Source organism: Nycticebus coucang, chromosome 3 (assembly GCF_027406575.1).
Source record: "Nycticebus coucang isolate mNycCou1 chromosome 3, mNycCou1.pri, whole genome shotgun sequence".
Lineage (NCBI taxonomy): Eukaryota > Metazoa > Chordata > Mammalia > Primates > Lorisidae > Nycticebus > Nycticebus coucang.
The window spans coordinates 96,977,882-96,998,643 of NC_069782.1; the positions used below are offsets into that span (position 1 = coordinate 96,977,882).

The 20,762-nt window shown below is 47.0% G+C and overlaps 2 protein-coding genes across 2 annotated transcripts in view; one reads left to right on the top strand and one right to left on the bottom strand.

Annotated features, from left to right (window-relative positions):
• The window catches only part of PALD1 (phosphatase domain containing paladin 1), a 361,757-nt gene that overhangs the window by 206,729 nt on the left and 134,266 nt on the right, over positions 1–20,762 (bottom strand). The gene's annotated exons all lie outside the window — the stretch shown is intronic.
• Positions 12,265–18,814, top strand: PRF1 (perforin 1). Its single transcript, XM_053582759.1, has 3 exons — positions 12,265–12,388; positions 13,686–14,228; positions 15,578–18,814. Exons 2-3 carry the CDS (start codon positions 13,690–13,692, stop codon positions 16,710–16,712), a joined length of 1,674 nt encoding a protein of 557 aa, XP_053438734.1. The 5' UTR covers positions 12,265–12,388; positions 13,686–13,689; the 3' UTR covers positions 16,713–18,814.

Below are 20,762 nucleotides of genomic sequence, written 5' to 3' on the forward strand. Positions count from 1 at the left end.
CTTTTACTTTTTTTAGCCTCTTTATCTTAGACCTCTCAATGGGGCTGGATCTCTTTTCTGCAATCCTTTTCTGTTGTTTAAGTTAAGTGGTAAGATGCTTAAGACATCCTTAACCATCCTCCTCGCAGAGGAGGGTTAGCCGTGATTCATGACTGTAGGGCTCCCACTTCCATTGTCTTTAAAATGTGGTTTCCGGTTGCTTGTGCCTGTGATCCCAGCACTCTGGGAGGCCAAGGCCAGCTGATCACCTGAGCTCATGGATTCAAGGCCAGCCTGAGCTAGAGTGAGACCTCTTATCTCTAAAAATAGCCAGGTATTATAGCTGGCTACACCTATTATAGCCAGCTACACCCCTGTAGTCCCAGCTACTTGGGAAGCTGAGCAAAAGAATTGCTTGAGACCAAGAGTTTGAGGTTGCAGTGAACTATGACACCATGGCACTCTACTGAGGATGACAAAGTGAGACTTTTTCTCAATAAATAAATAAATAAAATGTGGTTTCAGAAGGGTCTGAGAACTGCTTCCTCTGTTACCCTCCCCCATTTTTGCCTGGACCTTCTCTTTACCTGGCTCCCAGCTGTCCTGCTTAGAGTCTACTTCCCTCTATTTTGCCTCAAGGTGGGGCTTTGTCCGAGAAAGGGTATTTAAAAATGGGGAGTTTCAAGATTTTATGGGGAAGGCAGGGTGCAGTGGCAAACACCTGTAATCCCAGCACTCTGGCAGGCTGAGGTTGGGGGATTGCCTGAGCTCAGGAGTTTGAGACCATCCTGAGCAAGAGTGAGACCCCCGTCTTTAAAAACTGCCAGCATTGTGGTAGGCACCTATAGTTCCAGCTACTCAGGAGGCTGAAACAAGAGCATCACTTTAGCCCATGGATTTGAGGTTCCTGTAAGCTGTGACTCTATGGCACTCTATCGAAGGTGAAAACTGAGACTCTGTCTCAGAAAATATATATATTTTATGGGGAGGTATCATGGGTTGTTGGAAGGATTAATTTACATCAAAAACATGGAAGACAGTGAGTGCTAAACATGGAATACTTAAAAGTAACTAGAATTATTAATACCCCCCATTTATCCCTACACACTAATCCTACCATAAACACATGCCATTTCCTAATACGAGTCACTCCATGCCTTTGCTCCTCCCTGAAAACATCAGCACAGTCTTTGCCACCTGCCAGTCCTTGGAGAGCATCTTTTTTTCTGGCAATGTCAGCAACCCAAAACAAACACTCCCCTCTCTGGAACACAATAGTTCCTTTTTTCTTTCTCTTTTTAAAAAATTTTTATCTTTTTTTATTTACTTATTTATTTGAGACAAGGTCTGACTCTGTTTCCTGGGCTAGAGTGCAAAGGCATTATCACAGCTCACTGCAACCTCAAACTCCAGGGCTCGAGTGATTCTCCTGCCTCAGTCTCCTGAGTGGCTGGGGGTGGCTACAGGGTGCACAACACCATACCCAGTTAATTTTTTTTTTTTTTCATTTTTTGTAGAGACAGGCTCTTATCATGTGGCTCAGGCTGGTCTTGAACTCCTGGTCTTCAGTGATCCTTTAAGCTCAGCCTTCCAAAGTGTTAGGATTACAGGTGTAAGCCACCATGCTCTGCCCAGCTCCTCATTTCTAAGCCACACATCCCAAACACTTTCAAGATTTTATGACAAACACCTAACTTTTATTTAGACACATTACCTCAATTAATCTTCATGGCAACACTCTGAGTTATACAAATAGTTGAATAGATATAATTACTGATCGTATTTTACACTTGAGGCTTTAGGAGATTAGCTATTTATCCAAGGTTAATTTTTAGTTGTAAGTGGTGGAACGGGGATTTTTGAGTAGGCAGCCTGGCTCCCAGAACTATGTGCTCAGTAAGAGATATAAGCTAAAACATCTATGGATTATAGGCTCCTGTAAGAATAGAACCCTGGGGAGAGTATTTGGGGGAACCTCACCTAATGTGCATGATGCAATGGTACATTTCAAAACTGCTAAGAAATGAGTATAATGGTAATGGATGTGTTACTTAGTTCAATGTAAGCATTTCACATTGTATATCAAAGCAGTATCCTGAACCCCATAAATGCATCAATGTACAAAGTTATGATTTAATAAAAAATAATTTAAAAAAAAGAATAGAACCCTGTCTTTTATGTCCTTGTAGCCCTCTCTAAAAACACCAGTACCTGGTACATAGTAGGTGTTCATTAAAGACTCCATCAACCAGCGACATAACATGTGAATGGGCACAGTACATGGTTCTGGTCAGATGTGTGGGGCTATGGGGGTTTTAGGAAGAAACTTTTTTAGCTGAAGACAGATGGAAAAGTTTCAGACACTGCTCAATTTCTTCCAAGGAGCCATTAGTCAGACTCTTACTCAGAACTGCTGCTGCTGCTTCTTTTTTTTTTTTTTCCATTCAAGGTTGAGCTCAGTGAGACATTTTTTTTCCACAAGCCTTTGGCCACTAGTACTTCATCACAAAACTCCCAGCTATGGCCAAGCATGGCTGGCCGGCCAGACCAAATGGTCGGCAGACCTTCAGAATCAAAAACCCCACCAAATTTTTAAACTATGTAAGCCCAGGGCACCACTCTCACAAGAAATTCAGACCTAGTGTTCTTTAATAGAAATATCAGATAATTGGGAGCTTGGTGATGAATTAGAAATCCAATTTTTCCAGACATTGGAATTTCTCTTGCATGTGGGTTTACTAGACAGCTGGGCTCCTCCGAGAGCACTGGCCTCAAGCCAGAAAACCTGGGCTTGGTCCCTGCTCTGCCACTTGTTGGCTGCGTGATGTTGGGGAAGAACTTCTTGTTGCCAGGTATTTATTATTCTTAAGAAAATTAGAGATAGCATTCTGCCTGTGTCAGAACATTGTTAGACGTAGGTTAAACGACATATGTAAAACTCTGTAAACTATAAAGTCTCTGCTGTACAAAATCAGGAGTCATGGAAGCCAACAGGAAGGCCAGCACTGCCTTTTTTAAATGGCTGTGATAGGATCCTGGAAGCAAAAGAGGGGCCCAGGGAGGCATTCTAGTGAAAGTGAAGGAGGAAGGGTAGAAAGCAGAGGAGGTGAACGTCTAGGATGTCTGGAAGGGAAATGTAGAAAAGACAGGAGGGAAGGAGAGCCTGATTTCCTGTCAGTGACTCTCAGTTCCAGCTGCACCCTATGGTAAGATATCCTATAGCAATTCTCGTTCTTTTCATTGATTAAAAACAAAACAAATGCAGTTCTTAATTTATTCAGGCTGCTATAACAAAACTACGGTAGACTGACTGAAAAGGGCAGACTTTTATTCCTCATAGTCTGGAGGCTGGAAGTCTGAGACCAGGCTACCAGCAAGTTGAGTCCTGGTGAGGGCCGCCTTCTGGGTTGCTGATGGCTGTATTCCCATCATATCCTCATGCGGTAGAAAGAGAGTGAGGGAGCTCTCTGCGGCCTCTCTTAGGAAGGCACTAACTCCATTCATAAGGAACAATGGCCTAATTACCCCCCACATGACCTGATTGCCTTCCAAAGGAATCCCTTCCTAGTTCCATAACACTGGAGGTAGGATTTCAAAATATGAATTTGGGAGGAGGCACAAACATGCAGGACTATTACTCATTTCCAAAATATGCACAATAGCATTCTAGACTGTTGTTTTATTAACCAATAGAGATTAAAGTGATTGCATGAACCTCAAATCAAAGGTGTTACAAACTCCCTCTTCATGTTGCCCAAGTTGGGTCATTCTCGTATGAAAATGTTGGTAAGAATTTATAACCACCATATACACATCATAGCTACCATCCAGCATAGGCTTAGATCTCTGTGTTAAAACAGGAAGAAAAGCTTCCCCTTCACCTAATAGTGTGAACTAACTGGTGGTTTCTAGACTTACCAGAATCCTTGGAGACTTTTGAAATAAAATAAAAAGAATGGAATAGACAACCAATAAATACATACTGAAGGAAAGAATAAATTGTTATAGAATAGCTGTCCTTAAAAGTTCCTCTGTTGTAAAACATCTAGAAAGGCTGGATTACATGTACATAGTAACATATATCAAAATGCATAAAGGAAATCAAAGGAAAGTAACAGAATACTAAGGAGCAGAAGAAAAAGAAGAAGAAGAAAAAGCAAGAACTAGAGGGTAACACAGGCCAAAAGCCATGGATTCCCTGAGGACATATGCCTGGCCAGGAAAACCAGAGCTTTGAGTTATAACGACCACATGAATAACAGCCAATAAGGTCTTGTGAGGTTGGAGAGTAGGGGAATCAAAGCTGAGACCATACCACGTAAAACCTAAATAAATATTGTTGATGAAAGGATAGTCTATAAAAAGGATCTATTTATTGGGAAAGTGAGTCATGAAAGAAACTTGTCTCAGTCTCAAATCTGAGTGAAAAGATGGTCTCTTCCTTAAACTTTATAACCATAGATCCGCTTTCCCATACATTGGAAGTTCAACTTTGTACCACTTGCATGAGTCATAACATGCCAAACAAAAACATAAATTTGAGATAAAAAAGTCACTGTATAATGATAAAGAGTTCAATTCACCAGGAAGAGAAAATAATACTAAACATGTTGAATAAAGCAACCTCAAAATAGATAAAGCAAAAATTGACAGAATTATAGGGGGAAATTAGAACAATCTACTTCCATTATAGGAGACTTTAACATGATTCTCTTAGTAATTACTATATCAAAAGACCCATAGATTTGAACACAGAACACAGCATCCAAAAATTAGCAAATACATATTTCTCTCAAGTGCACAGGAGCATTTTACAAAACAGTAGAGAAAATTCCAACAAACATCAAGGAATGGATGTCACATAGACAACCTGCCCTGAATAGTATACAACTGTTAGGAAGCCATAACCAAGGATAGAGTTTAAAACCCCACATGGTTTAAAATTTCAAAAGCACACTTTTAAATAACTCACAGGCTGAAGAAGAAATCATAAGGAAATTTAGAAAATATTTTAAAACTAGGCAATAATAAAAAAAAAAAAAAGTATACCAAAACTTTAGAGATGTAGTGTAAAAGATTCCTAGAAAGAAATGTCGAGGCTTAAATTAATTTTCAGAGACTGAAAATCATTGAGCTAAGAGTTCAACTCAGGAAGTTAGGAAAGATTAGAGAATGATTGTTGAAAAGTGTGCTTTCCTTTTGGGATAATGAAAATGTTCTAAATTTGAGTATGATGATGGTTGCATAGCCCTGTCACTACACTACAATTCATTTAATTGTGCAGTTTAAATGGATGAATTGAATGGTATGTGAATTATATCTCAAAAAAATTTTTAAATAAAAAAAAGAAGTGAGGAAAAGAACAACAGTAGATGCCTAAAGAATTTAGGGAAAAGGAAAGAAATGAAAACATAAAAATAAAATTAATGAAATGAAAAATAAAGGTAGCATAGAGAGAAGCTATAAAGCCAAGAGCTGGTTCTTTGAAAAAAATAATACAATGTATAAAATTCTTTATTAAGACTGATCTAGAAAAAAGAGAAAAGCCATAAAAAAATATGTAATCAAAAAGGAGGCATCGCTATTGATTCAGGAAGATGTTTTAAAAAGAGAGAGAACACTGTAAACAACATCACGCCCTCAAGTGTACAATTTTAGACAGAATGAGATTTCCTAGACAAATGCGGCTTGCCAAAACCCTTAACAGAAAATAAACAAACAAAACAGAAAACCTGAATAGAGCTATATCTATTAAAGATATGGACTCAGTAGTTAGAAATCTACCAGCTACAGAAAGAACGCCCATCTTCCACAAACTCTTCCACGGAATGGAAAAAGAGAAAAAAACTCACCGTATGAGAACAAGGGTAGAACGGCAGAGCTGTGGGTAACACATTTGAGGGGTGAGGGAGAAGGACCTCAGAGTTTCACAACCCTGTAAAGAAAAAGGACCAAAGAATTATCACAGCAGGAAGAAAACAAGAGCTTTGACGGTATTTTGGATCTTTAAAATACGCACAATAATTATCACCTGAACACTTGCTTTGTTAAAGGACCTCTGATTACAGTTCATGATTGTAGTCTACGTAGTAGGTACAGAATCCATCTCCCTCACACACTCTATGCAGAGTATTGCCCTAGTCTATTCCTGTGCTGTAACAAAATACCTGAAACTGGGTAAACTATAAAGAATAGGGATTTATTTCTCACAGTTCTGCAGTCTGGGAAGTCCATGATCAAGGTGCCAGAAGATTCGGTGTTGGGTGAAGGCGCACTCTGTTCTCACGTGGCAGAGGGTGGAAGCCCAAGGGAGGTGCTAACAGATTCCCTCCAGCCCTTTTATAAGCACTCTAATCCCATTGGACCTAACCATCTCCCAAAAGCCCCACCGATGAATGCTATTGTGTTAGAGATCAACATGAATTTTGAAGAGGCACAAATATTTAAACCATAGCATTCTACCCTTTCCCCCCAATTCATATCTTTCTTGCAAAATACTTTTATTCCATCCAAATAATCACAAGTCTTTTTGTTTTTGTTTTTGTTTTTTTTCAGGGCAACAGGATGTGTTTGCTTGTGTTTCATGATTTTGGAAGGATTCGACAATGGGAAAAGTGAAGTCTTTCCCTCCTTCTATAAAGTGAGCTTCAAGGATGAGGCGAGACAGAGGGGACACAGATGTGGACAATACAGAAAAGTGCACAGAAGTAGGACCCCCCAATGTTATAATTGTTGGGGGGGGTGTTTGTTTTTAAATTTCAGATTGGTTACATTGTTTTCATTTCCAAGGTAAAGTTCAAGTGGTAGTTGAGTCCTTCACCCAGGGGGCGTGCTGAACACCCTCACCTTGTGCACATTAGGTGAAATCTCAATCACCCTCCCTTCTCCCTCTCCTTAGACTGTACTTATGTTCTCTTTCATGTGGGCGTGTAGTCGTTTATATATTGTTTCCATGTTAGTACTGAGTACATTGGATACTTTTTTCCCATTCTTGTGATACTTTACTTTTCAACTCCAGCCAGGTAAACACAAAAGCTGAAAAGACTCCATTTTTTCTTATGGCTGAATAGTACTCTATGGTATCCATATACCAGTTTGTTCATCCAACTCCAAAAGTCTTAATTCATTCCAGCATTATCTTTAAAGCCTAAGTCTGTTCTAAGTCTCATCCAAATATCATCTAAGTCAGATAAAGGTGAGATTCAAGGTCTAATTCATCTTGAGGAAAATTGCTCTGCAGATGTGAACATACAAAATTAAACAGTTCTGTGCTTCCAAAATACAATGACACTGGCTTGGCACCGTAGCTCAACGGTTAGGGCACCGGCCACATACACTGGGGCTGGCAGGTCTGAACCCAGCCCAGGCCTGCTAAACAATGACAACTACAACAACAAAAAAATAGCTGGGTGCTGTGGTAGGCACCTGTAGTCCCAGCTATTTGGGAGGCTGAGGCAAGAGAATTGCTAAGCCCAAGAGTTTGAGGTTGCTGTGAGGGTGACATAGTGAGACTACCAAGGGTGACATAGTGAGACTATCTCACCAAAAATAAATAAATAAATAAATATAATGGCGGGACAGGCATAGGATAGATGTTTCTATTCCAAAAGAAGCCAAAAGGAAAGAAGAAAGGAGTAACAGGCCCTGACCATGTACAAAACCCAACAGCCCTGAGACTTGCAAATAATCTTCTTTGACCCCCTGTCCCACACTGCAACAGGGTTGGGTCCCCAGGACTCCAGGCAGCCCCATCCCCTTGGCTTTGCTGGACACAGCCCATACAGCAGCTCTCATGCACTGGAGTCCAGTCCCTGTATTTCTCCTAGGCTAAAGTTACTGGTGGTTCTACTAGTCTGGAGTCTCCAGGGTGGCCCTGTCCCCATGACTCCACTGGGCGTTGCCCTAGTTGGGGCTCTCTTTAGTGGTCCCTCTACTGTGGCAATTCTCTGCTGGGTCCCAGGGCTTTCTAGGGCATCCTTTGAAATCTAGGTGGAGGTTCCCACGTGCCACAGATTGTACACTCTGCATACCTGCTGAGTTAGCACCACGCGGGTGCCACACAGGTTTACAGCCTCTGTCCTCCAGAGGGGTGGCAATTACAGACCATACTGCACCTGGGCCCACTGAGCCCCTCCTGGGGTGGCTAAAGAGGATGTGCCAGAATGTATGGGATAGAAACTTGAAGCAGCCCTGGACAGCAATCCCTGAGACACCACAGACCCACAGACACCCTAGGCCCTGTCCTTGAAATTATTCTGGTACTCAAGACCTTGGTACTCTCAAGGCCTGTGATGGAATGGCAGCCTTGAAGAGCTCCAGAATGCTTTGGGGATCATTCTTCCATTGTCTGGATGAATCACATGTGGCTTTCCTCCAGCCATACTAATCTCCTTATCAAACACTTCCTTGGACCCTTGGTAGTCTCCCTTGAACACTTTCTCATTCTTTACAACCTGCCTAGCCTGAGAATTTTCCAACTCTTTAAATTCTACTTCATTTTTAATTAAAAATTCCATCCTGGGTAGCACCTATGGCTCAAAGGAGTAGGGCGCCAGCCCCATATACCGTAGGTGGCAGGTTCAAACCAGGCCCTGGCCAAAAAATGCAAAAAAAAAAAAAATCCCATCCTTACTTTCTCTCTTCTCACATTTTACTATAAGCAGTCAAGAAAAGCCATGCTTCATCCTGTATATTTTGCTTAGAGATTCCTTCTGCCAAAGGTATTTCATTGCTTTTAAGTTCTATCTTCTATAAACATGAGGATGTGAACACAATTCAGCCAAGTTCTTGGCACTTTATTACATGGACCATCTTTCCTTCACTTTCCAATAAGATGTTCCTCAATTCCATCTAAGACCTCATCAGAATGGCCTTTAGTGTCCATATTTCTACCAACGTTCTTCTCACAGTCACTTAAATAATCTCTAAAATGATTGAAGCTCTCTCTATAGCTCTCCTCCTTTTCTTCTGGACTCTCACTAGAAAAACACTTTTATAGTCTGTTCACAGCAATACGCGCTTTCTTCAGCACATACCTCTAAACCCTTTCAGCGCCTACCTATTACCCATTTCCAAACTGTTTCTACATTTTTAGGTATTTGTTACAGCAGCATCCCACTTATGGGCACCAATTCTGTCTTTGTCTATTCCTACTGCCATTAAAAATGTCTTATAATTTGGGGTAATTTATAAGTACTAGAAATTTATTTCTCATAGTTTGGAGGCTGGGAAGTCCAAGATCAAGGCACCATCAGATTTAGTGTTTGGCGAGGGCTGCTCTGTGCTTCATAGATGGTGACTGTTGCTTCATCCTCACATGACAGAAGTAGGTAAGGGCAAAAAGAAACTAACAGACTTCCCTGAAGCCCTTTTGTAAGGGCACAGATCCCACTTATGAGGGTAGCATCCTCATGACCTAATTATCTCCTAAAGGCCTCTCTTCTTAATATCATTGAGAATTCAGTTTCAACATGAATTTGGGGGCAGGGACATAAACATTCAAAGATAGCAGATATCTATAGAACTTTTCTGTCAAGAGTAGATATTTTGTAACCTAAAAATAATTACCAAAACCATATAGAATATCCACATGCAAAAGAATGCAGTTTGACCTCTTTCTAAGCATAAAAATTTTCAAACATTTCAAAGACCTGAATGTAGGAGCTAGATTATAAAACTCTTAGAAGAAAACATGGGAGTAAACTTTCATAACCTTGGCTTAGGCGTAGCCTTCCTAGATACGACGTTAAAAGTACAGGACAAAAGAAAAAATATATAAATAGAATTTCATCAAAAGTAAAAATTTTGGTACTTTAAAGGATATCATCGAGAAAGTGAAAAGACAACCAAATGGGAGAAAATATTTACAAACCTTATAGCGGCTAAGGATCTAGAACCCAAAAATACAGAAAAAACTATTATAATTCAACAATAAAGACAAATAACCCAGTTCAAAAAAAGGGGAGAAAGAACTTGAATAGACATGTCTTCTAAAAAGATATACAAATGGCCAATAAGCACATGAAAAGCTCAACTTCATTAGCTACTGGGAAGTCCAAATGAAAACCACAAGGCAATATCACTTCCTACCCACCAGGGTGGCTATAATCAAAAAGCTGTGCATGTAAAATGGTGCAGCCACTTTGGAAAACAGGCAGTTCCTCAAAAAGTTAAACCTAGAGTCACCATAAGACCCAGCAATTTCACTCCTAGGTATGTCCCCCAAAGAACTAGGAATATATGTTCACACAAAAACGTGTACACAGGCGTTCCTAATAGCCAAAACATGGGGACAGTGTCCATACAATCAAATATCATTCAGCCATGAGATGGGGTAGAGGCCTGATACATGCTACAACATGATCAACCTTGCCAATATTATTTTAAATGAATTAAGCCAGATACAAAAGGCTACATATTGTATGATGCTATTTATATGAAGTGTTCAAAGTAGCAAAATCTACAGAGACATAAAGCAGGTTAGTGTTGTGAGGAACTGACTGCCAGCGGGTACGTGGCTTCTTTTTGGGGAGTGATGAAGGGGGGTTTTCAAATTGATTGTGGTGATGGGTGTACAACTCTTGTGAATATACTAAAAGCCATTGAATCGTAGACTTTAAATGGCTGAATTATATGATATTACATCCCAATAAAGCTGTTAATAAAAAAACACATAGATGGTGTCTGGCAATTAACAAAATGTGCACTTGTTGAAAATTGTGTCTCTACGTTTAGGCACAATTCAAGTGCCAAGCTTCTCCTGGCCAGGACAGCTGCCATCAGTTACACAATCCAGAACCAGCTGTAAGCCTTGATGTCATCACAGCTCTTTGATGGATGACCACCCCCCATGCCCCCACGCCCACCAAACAACAACCACTAGCATCTCTTGGACATTGGCCACTTCATAAGCTACTCAAAACCCAGTAAATGCACATTTCATCAATAGTTGGAAGGATTTTTAGAATTCCAGAGTCCTCCCTTTGATTTTATAAATGAGGAAACTGAGGATCAATAAGGGATTAAATATCTACTCCAAGAGGCACACGGCAAGTTTCTGGTGAAGCTGGGATTAGAGCCTCGCCTCTCTTTTCCTACAGATTTTTTGCAAGGCTTCCACTCCCTCATCTGGTCTTGCTAGCCTGGTCAGAAACTGAACTCCTCCCAGCCTGGACATCCAAGTAAGGCAGGAGCTGGAGGGATCAGGAGGCTGCTCTGTCTTGAGGTAGGGGGGAAACTGAGGAGAGAAGAGGGGCCAGCTTCCGAGAAGACATGCAAGCCAGTTCCCGTAAGAACAGAGACGCGGGGGGTGGCGGGGGGGCATAGCTCAAGGGATGAGCCTTGAGATGTGACAGTGACACATGGTGTCACATGTGGTCATGGTTCCTATCAATACAAGGTTGGAAGTCCTGAGAACAGGCCCCCCACATACCCCACTGACCTCACCTCAGAACTAGTGTGATTCCCTACTTTCCGCCAGAAGTAGCCCTGTGAGTCACTTAACACAGAAACTTCACCCCACCCTGACCTCACACAAGACGCGTGAAGAAGACCCAGGCCTGATCTCTCTCACCAGCACCCAAAACCTCAGCCAGGGTTGGGGGCCAGTGTGGGGGCTGCTGGCTCTCCTCACAAAACAAGAAACCCTGTCCAGGAAACATGTTTGGGTCCAGAGCCCAAGCTGGGCTGAGCTGTGGGCTGGGCAGGAAGTGGGCAGCACGGTTAGAGTTTGCTGGGGGAGGAGGGAATTGGTCACAGGCATTGCCACTCACTGAGGGCCAGGCACCGCTCTGAGCATTCCATACATATTGACTCACTCCTCTTCACAACCATCTCCGGGGTCTCTATGATTATCCCCACTTCTCGATGAGGAAACTGAGGCAGAGACAGGCTCAAGGTCCTTGCAAGGCCACACAGCTTGTGCATAACCAAGCTGGCCCAAGCCCAGGCAGCCTGGCTCCCCACACTCAGCTCTCCCTCTGGACCACCTCTTACATCTCACACGCAGTGCTGTGTGTCAGAAGAAGGGGACTGCCCCTGCTGGTCTATCCATCCACACAGACCTGAACCTCAAGGTCCTTGAGCCCTGACGGCTCCATCTGTTGACCCTGAGACCCTGCCCTGGGAGCTCCACCCGGCAGATGAGCCTCTGGCCCTGTCTCTTGCTTCCTGTGGGCTGTCAGCAGGCCCGGATGAGGGGTGATGACAGGGTGGGTGCTGGTGGGAGGGGAAGAGCGCAGAGAATCTGTGACCACAGGTGGGGGCAGGGCAGGAAGCAGAAATGACGTGAGCAGTGGCCGGGGTGAAGATCTATGAAGTGGGCCTGCCTGGTGGGCTGATGCTACGATTCCAGGAGCCTTGGTGGTGGGGAGAGGACGTCTGAGCAGCAGTTTCTCCACACAGACTCCAGGTAGGGAGTGGGGGCCGGGGGCCAGGAGGCCCTGGGTGGCAGAGAATGGACAGCCCCTATGAGGGAAAAGCCTGATGGAGCAGGAACACACCTGGGTTGCTCAGCAGCCTATGCCGACTCTGGGCCCGGCTCCTCATATGCAAAAAGAAGAGACCAGCACACATAGTGTCCATTAAGAACGCTGCACACAGGCTTTCTGGGAGAGACAAGATGAGGGGAGGTGGAGACAGAGTTCTCTGGATTAAGGTTATGACCATGCTGGCCTCCTAGGAGGAAAGATGGGTGGCCCTTAAAGATTCCCCTGCACCTGCTTACCTCCCTGGGGACAGCCATGCTGCCTGGAATTCATCCTTCAGGTTGACCCTCTGGTAGGGCCTGGAAGGTTCCTAGGGGAGTTCTTGTTCTCCATACTCCCTTTTCTCAGAAGCTGCCAAAGGGAAAAGGCCTCTGAAGAGCCCAGGTCAGGTGGGGAGAGAGGAGATTGCCGATCATAGCGGGCCCAGGTGGGGCCCCAGGGCCACCTCCACAGGAGGAAGAACCTTCTAGCCAATCGTCACCCAATAGTAGGCAAGAGGTAGGAAGGTCCCCGTCACTTAGAGAAGTACATGGAGTTCGGCAGGGACTGTCAGAGGAGAGAGGCATTGGGAGGGATCTGAACAGCAAACCTCAAGGTCCCTCCCCACACAGATCTGAGGGTACAGGGGTATTGGCAGCTCTTATTCCAGAGTTCAGGCTGACCACCTTCCATAAGGGAAAAGGGGGAGAATAAGGGAGATACACGACCTCATTTCTTTCCCAATTTTGTTATGAGCTTTAGAGCTCGAGATAGAGACAGAATAAGAGTTGGGGTGGGGAAAGGAGGACCTGTTCAGGGGCCAGAAAAAAAACTTCTTCAGAATCCAGGCTTCCCAGGTCCCTAGGCCCCTCCCAAACCTACTCTGTCCCCTCTCTGTGCCCAGAGCTCCCTCCCACCAGCAGCAGTTGTCTCCTGGGGACAGAACCATCCATCTGGATCACCATTCAGCCTTAGAGAGTAGAATTCTATAGCAAGGGGCTCCTCTTGGCTGTGTGACCTGGGAAAGGCAATTCTTCTCTCTGAGTTTATCTGTACAATGTAGAGGGTGGACCAGGCCAGGCAGGGCCATTCTAACTCTGACATTCAGTGACTTAAGAGATAGCTCAGCCCTCCCCTCCCATGTGCCCTGATGTACAGTTGTGAGGCAGATGGCAACTGTCCTCCTTCCCTGTGCCCCCCACCCCACTTCCCTTCCCATCCTAAATGCCCCCGTCTCTGCAGCTCCATGGCCGCCCACCTGCTCCTCCTGGGCATCCTCCTCCTGCTGCTTCCCCCACCGGCCCCTGCCCCTTGCCACACGGCCGCACGCTCCGAGTGCAAGCGCAAGCTCAAGTTTGTGCCCGGTTCATGGCTGGCAGGGGAGGGTGTGGATGTGACCAGCCTCCGCCGTTCAGGATCCTTCCCGGTGGACACACGTAGGTTCCTGCGGCCTGACGGCACCTGCACCCTCTGTGAAAATGCCCTAGAGCCAGGCACCCTCCAGCGCCTGCCCCTGGCAGTCACCGACTGGCATGCCCAGGGCTCTGGCTGCCAGCACCATGTGGCCAGGGCCAAAGCCAGCTCCACTGAAGCCGTGGCTCGGGAGGCAGCTGGCAGCATTCGCAATGACTGGAAGGTGGGGCTGGATGTGACTCCCAATCCCAACATCAACACACATGTGACCATGGCTGGCTCACATTCTCAGGCAGCCAATTTTGCAGCCGACAAGAGCCACAAGGACCAGTACAGCTTCAGCACTGACTCAGTGGAGTGTCGCTTCTACAGGTGAGGCAGATAGCAACTGTCCTCCATCCCTGTACCCCTCATCCCTCTTCCCTTCCCATCCTGGAGGTGGGGCGGTTTTAAACCAGTGCAAAAAAACTCCAGGTGCTCTAGGAGCCCTGGAATGCCAGGGTGGGGACTTGGAGGCTGCTTCTACCAAGAGGAAACCACAGACCTGGTTTTCAGATTTCAGGTGACCCAGCCCTGTGTCCTCCACCCATCCATGAAGTCCCAAATCTGGAAGTGTCCAGAGAGACACCAGGTGGAGGGGAAGCAAGGCCATGTCTGAGTGCCTTAGCGTGGTGCCATTTAGGTCTAGTGAGCACCCAGCTGCCTCTTCCCTGAGCCCTGCCAGGCTTCCATGGGGTTCCTCCTGGATGGGGACAGAGGCAGGAGACCCGGCTAGGTTTTCCCTTCTCATTCTATGCAACCTTAAGCACATCAAATCTCTTCCCTGGGCCTCATTCATCCATTCAACCAATATTCACATCTGCCTGTGTCAAGGCTCACCTGCTGAACTCATGGAGCAGGTGGTCTGGGGCCTAGGTCCACACCTGAGAAATTCATGGCCTACATGGCCCAATCCCAAGTCATCTGCTCTGATTTCTCATTTTCTCCACAACGAGCCAGTGCAGCTCCTACCTGCGTGGCCCAGGCTGGCAGGAGTCGAGGCACACAGGGCTCAATGCAGGGGAACAGACAAGGGAAGGCCACATGACTAGGTTCCAAAGTTAAATGAATACCGTCAGTGCAATACCATTGCTTTTATAACAAGAAAACAAAAGGTTGGAGACTTTACAACCTTTGTATTAACCTGGATGGAAGTGGAACACATTATTCTTAGTAAAGCATCACAAGAATGGAGAAGCATGAATCCTATGTACTCAATTTTGATATGAGGACAATTAATGACAATTAAGGACACGGTGGGGGTGGAGGAAGGGGAGAGCAGAGAGAGAAAAAAGGAGGGATGGGTGGGGAAAGAAAGAGCAGAGAGAGGGAAGGAGGGAGGGGGTGGGCCTTGGTGTGTGCCACACCTTTGGGGGGCAAGACACAATTGTAAGAGGGACTTTACCTAACAAATGCAATCAGTGTAACCTGGTTTCTTGTACCCTCAATGAATCCCCAACAATAAAAAAAAGAAAAGAAAAGGAAAGAAAAAACTTTATTTTGTAATGAGAAAATGCCTATAGAATATCTAGGTCACTGAGGAGTGAGAGCAGGCTTCCCTGACAGCTGCATGCCCCAGAGCAAGCTTTGGAGCCAGGCCCCCAGCTTTAAGTTTCACTGATAGTTTTGCCCACTTATATGTGACCTTAAAGTTACTGATGCTTTGCTCTGTCTCCTTCTAGTTTTCGCCTGGTGCACATGCCCCCACTCCACCCTGACTTCAGGAGGGCCCTCAGGGACCTGCCCCCCCACTTCAATGCCTCCACCGAACCCAGCTACCTCAGGCTCATCTCCAACTACGGCACTCACTTCACCCGGGCCGTGCAGCTGGGCGGCCGCATCTCAGCCATCACTGCTCTGCGCACCTGCGAGCTGACCCTGGAAGGCCTCACGGCCAACGAGGTGGAGGACTGCCTGAACGTCGAGGCCCAGGTCAGCATAAGCGGCCGTGCCAGCTCGTCGGCTGAATCCAAAACCTGTGAGGAGAGGAAGAAGAAGCACAAGATGACGGCCTCCTTCCACCAGTCCTTTCACGAACGCTATTCTGAAGTGGTTGGCGGCCACCACACCTCCATGCACGACCTGCTGTTCGGGAAACAGACCGGGCCTGAGCACTTCTCAGCCTGGGTGACCACATTGACCGGCAGCCCCGGCCTGGTGGACTATACCCTGGAGCCTCTGCATGTGCTCCTGGAAAACCGGGACCCGAGGCGGGAGGCACTGAGGCAGGCTGTGAGTAAGTATGTGACAGACAGGGCCCGCTGGAGGGACTGCAGCCGGCCGTGCCCCCCGGGGCAGCACAAGAGCCCCCATAACCCATGCGAGTGCATGTGCCACAGCTCGGCGGCCACTACCCGGGACTGCTGTCCACGGCAGAGGGGCCTAGCCCAGCTGGAGGTGATCCTCATCCAAGCATGGAATCTGTGGGGAGACTTTTCCACTGCTACCGATGCCTATGTGAAGGTCTTCTTCGGTGGCCAGGAGCTAAGGACGGGCACCGTGTGGAACAATAACAACCCCAAGTGGATGACACGGCTGGATTTCGGGAACGTGCTCCTGGCCACAAGAGGGCCCCTGAGGGTGCAGGTCTGGGATGCAGACCATGGCTGGGACGATGACCTCCTTGGGAGCTGTGACCGAACTCTAAAGTCTCATCCACAAGGGAAAGAGGAGGTCTGCAACCTGAATCATGGTCACCTGAAATTCCGCTACTACGCCAAGTGCCTGCCCCATTTGTCAGGGGACAGTTGCCTGGAGTACGCCCCCCAAGGGCTTCTGGGAGAGCCACCAGGAAACCGCAGCGGGGCCGTGTGGTGAGAATGGTGAGCTCTGAGAGGAACCCTACACTTGGACTACAGGGACTCTCAGAGTGGGAGCTGGGCCTGTCTTCATATTCCCATTAGACAGATAGAAAACTGCGGCCCAGACTGTTTTTCACTGAGGAGGCTGAATTTAGAGGTCAACCCCAAATCTCCCTGACCAGCCTGCCTCAGACCGCCAATATTCCTGGGTCCTCAGTCTCTGCCTCATAGCCCACAGCTTCTGCCAGGAGCTGGTCAGAGGCCCACAGTCTACTCCCACCAGGCTGCCCAGTGCTCCTCTCCTCAGAACCCCCCTTGAGCCCTTTTCTGGCATGGCAAATGCTTCATCACCTTGGGCGGAGCCCCCGTGACCCCAAGTTGCTGTTTGCTCTGTCTTCTCTGCCCACCAGGCTTTGCCTCTCAGACACATCAAAGGCTGTCCTGACCTGTCTTACAGTGTCCATTGCTTAACAGAGGACCAATAAATACGATTTGTCCACGATGGTGGTTGTGGCAGAGGGGAGAATGGGCACCTCACACACCCTGAAGATAGGGAACTCGCACATAGTAACCCATAGAAAACAGGCAGGCAAGCAAGGAAAGGAACAGTTTTTCTACTTTTGCTGGAAATGGGGGGACCAAAAATATTTTACTTTCTTCATAACTCTGACTCAAGAAACAGCAGAATAAACTTGGTGATAAATGGCAATGCACATTCAGCTTCCAGATGAAAAGCAACAGGGAACAGCAGGGCACACATCTCATCTACACGGGGAGGCTGCCCCTCTGTCCAGCCAAACATTCCAAGCAAGAATGTGAGCCCAGGGCTGCCAGGTCTTCTAGTTTTTCTAAATAACCAGAAACCCCAACTTGACTTCTAGCAGTGGGAATTGATTTCACTTTGTGAAAATAAACCCTTGTGGGCAAACTCAGTAAAAAAAAAAAAACACGTATGTGGGCTATAATTGATCTAGGGCCACCAGTTTTGAAAACTGTACTTTTGACAGAACCCATTTACTCATGCTGAAAAGCTGTCTCCTGTCTCACAATTCAAGGAGAAAGACCACTGGCTCCAACAATGTGGTCTTTGTGGGAATCCCTAGCCTTGGATGCAGTAAATCCAGAGTCTTGAGTTCCAACATGGAATGAAGTGGTCTTTGTTTCATGGGTCTGGGACACAGGCCTTAGCACACAGGCCCACAGAGGGGGTGACAAGATTCAGGGCAGCTTCCTAGACCTGGCAGGAAGGGCCAGTGTCAGAGGGCTCAGAGGAGCTGGCATGGCCCTCCTGACTCTTTGAAACTCCCTGTCAATTAAGCTCCTTGAGGTTCGTGTAGGACCCATAGGACCAAAAGCCAAGCAGTGACATTATCTGACCCTAAATCTTCAGGTGGAGCAGAAGGGATGAGCAAGGTCTAGAAGCCTGGTTGAAAACGCTGTTCTTCCATGCTTCTGTTCACAGTCATACACTCAAATGACAGCACAAGAGAGATCTGGACACTTGCGGCTCCCTGCTGCACTGGTTAGAAACAAACATGGGTGTGGACAGTGCCTTCCGGGAAAGGCAGGTCCACAGGTCCAGGATAGGCCAGCTCTGACAAAGGGTGGGAGTCTTGGTCAATAGGTATAAATCTATTGGGAAGTACCAGGAGCCCAAGGAGAACATGCACTTCACCCAGTTATCCCAGCCAAGGGTCAAGGGAACTGAGGTGTTCATACACTACCTCCCATCAGTCATTAGTTAAGGACTCCTGGAGGTGGGCATTAATTCTCCCTCACTCCTGGCCCATCAAAGGGGCAGGCAGAACAGAGTCCACTGACTAGAAAAAAACACGCTGGAAAGAGGGGTAGAGGCTGAGAATCCAAGTGCAGGGAGATGCACCAAGATGCTGCCTGCGACCACTGACATTCATGCCCTTGGAAACCTGAGTCATGGTTTGTGGGAAGCGCGAGTTCCAGGGCAGTGGCCAAAGGGCTGCTGGTGGGACTGTCCAGGACTTAGGGGTTCAGGAGAATGAGGGCAGGCACCGGGGCTCCACAGCAGTACCCTCACTGGGCCAGTTCCCAGGCAGGATCTGGGGACAGTGTTCCTGAATGCTTAGCCTCCCCCACCACCCTGGTGACTCTGAGATATCCAGTCAATAAATTCTTTTTCTACTTTTTTTTTCATCTAGACTCAGCTTTTGTTGCCTGCAGCTAAAATTCCTGGTTGATCACATCATCCCTTCCTCTCCCTTGCTGCCTCAACGCCGCCACGCCCCTTCCTAAACATCCTCTCACCCAACTCTGGGGCCCAGGTCCTTAGAAGCACCTCACCATTGTCCCCAGTACCTGTCTTCTCCCTCTCTGAGGGCATGAAGCACAGGAGGCACAGATTGGGGACCCAGAGGCAAGCCCTGCAGAGCCCCTGTCCCCTCAAAGTGTCTGACAGGGTAGACAGATGTGACATGCAGGAAGGAGTTGGGGTAGGGAGGACACTCAGTGTCGGGGGCTGGGCTGAATTGCTTTCCTCTCTCTCTCTCTTTCTCTCACACGCACACGTTCCTAAGAGCCCCTTCAAGACTTGGTGCTGGCATTAAGGGCAGCTGGTTTTTTATTTTTAAGCAGTTGCCATGGCATCTTCATCTCCCTATACGAACATCTCCCCATAGGAATACCTCGTGTACCTGGGGCTGCATCAACGTCTCAAGATGCGACAGTGAGCCCAGCATCCCTGGCTGTTTGAACCTGCTGGGGGTGAGGGAGCCCACCTTGGGGAGGGAGGGCACTGCAGCTTTGAGAAGCTAGTGTTCCTCTTGCTCACCAATCACTCCAGTCTTCAAGCCATTCCACATGCTGACACCTGTCTCCTTCTCAGAACCACAGCCTCGCCAGCTGGGCTGCCAGCATCTTCATCTCCTTGGACCGTTCTGCCTAAGGCCTCCTCTCTGGTCTCCAGACTCCTGCACGCCCTCAAAGGCCCTCCTCCTTACAGCACCCTGCCCACATCCCCTGAGGGCCCGCTCCCACTCTGTCTACAGATTGCCTGAGGCCCATTCTGTGGCCCACTCCTCCTGCCCTATCAGGAGGTCAGAAGTATAGGGAATAGTGCCACGCATATGCAGTCCAGAAAAACCTGCACCTGATGACTGATGGGAGTTAGTGTATGAATACCACAGCTCCCTCCCTGTCTGAGGAGTAACATATACCGCCCTGCTCCCAGACTTCCCCAGCAAGAGTCAGCCCCATTTGCCCCCAGTGGGACTTGCATGCCCACACACAATTTCTTGGCTGCCCCCCCTTCCTGTCTCACTTCTCCACTTGCCTACTGGCATTTTCTGGAACAATCTCTCACAGATACCACCTCCCCTCGGATCCCTATCTCAGGGTCTGCCTGTGAGGAATCTAGCTGAGATACACATCCGACCATGGCATTGCCTCATTTACAACACTTCATCGGTTCCTTGTGGCTTTGGGATAAAGTGCAAAGCCCCTTGCATGACTGCAGGCTCTTTCTGGCCCTTCACACAGGTTGCCTCCTCTTTCTGGAACTTTTTTTTTTTTTTGAGACAGAGTCTCAAGCTGTCACCCTGGGTAGAGTGCCATAGCGTCACAGCTCACAGCAACCTCCAACTCTTGGGCTTAAGTGATTCTCTTGCCTCAGCCTCCCAAGTAGCTGGGACTACAGGCACCCGCCACAATGCCCGGCTATTTTTTGTTGCAGTTGTCATTGTTGTTTAATAGACCCAGGCTGGGTTTGAACCCGCCAGCCCAGGTGTATGTGACCGGCGCCCTACCCACTGAGCTATGAGTGCCGCCATCTTTCTGGAACTTTTGTTCTCCAGCCTAAGACCTCCTCAGTCAGGTCTTCAACTTCAAAGGTGACTTCCTCCAGGAAGCCTTCTGTGACAGCCAGGTCAAGGTCATGCCCCCTCCACCCTGCTCCTGCCCCCACTACTTTCCCATCACAGTGCCATGAGGCCAAGGGCTTTTTCTATCTCGTTCACGGTTGGATCAACTAGTCCAGCACCGGGCATAAAGTGATGAAAAAAAATATTGGATAGAAGATAAGATGAATGCCTGAGTG

Coding starts and splice junctions, on each gene's coding strand:
- PRF1 (XM_053582759.1), top strand. CDS start 13,690: ATGGCCGCCCACCTGCTCCTCCTGGGCATCCTCCTCCTGCTGCTTCCC. Junction 14,229..15,577: donor GTGGAGTGTCGCTTCTACAG/GTGAGGCAGATA, acceptor GTCTCCTTCTAG/TTTTCGCCTGGTGCACATGC.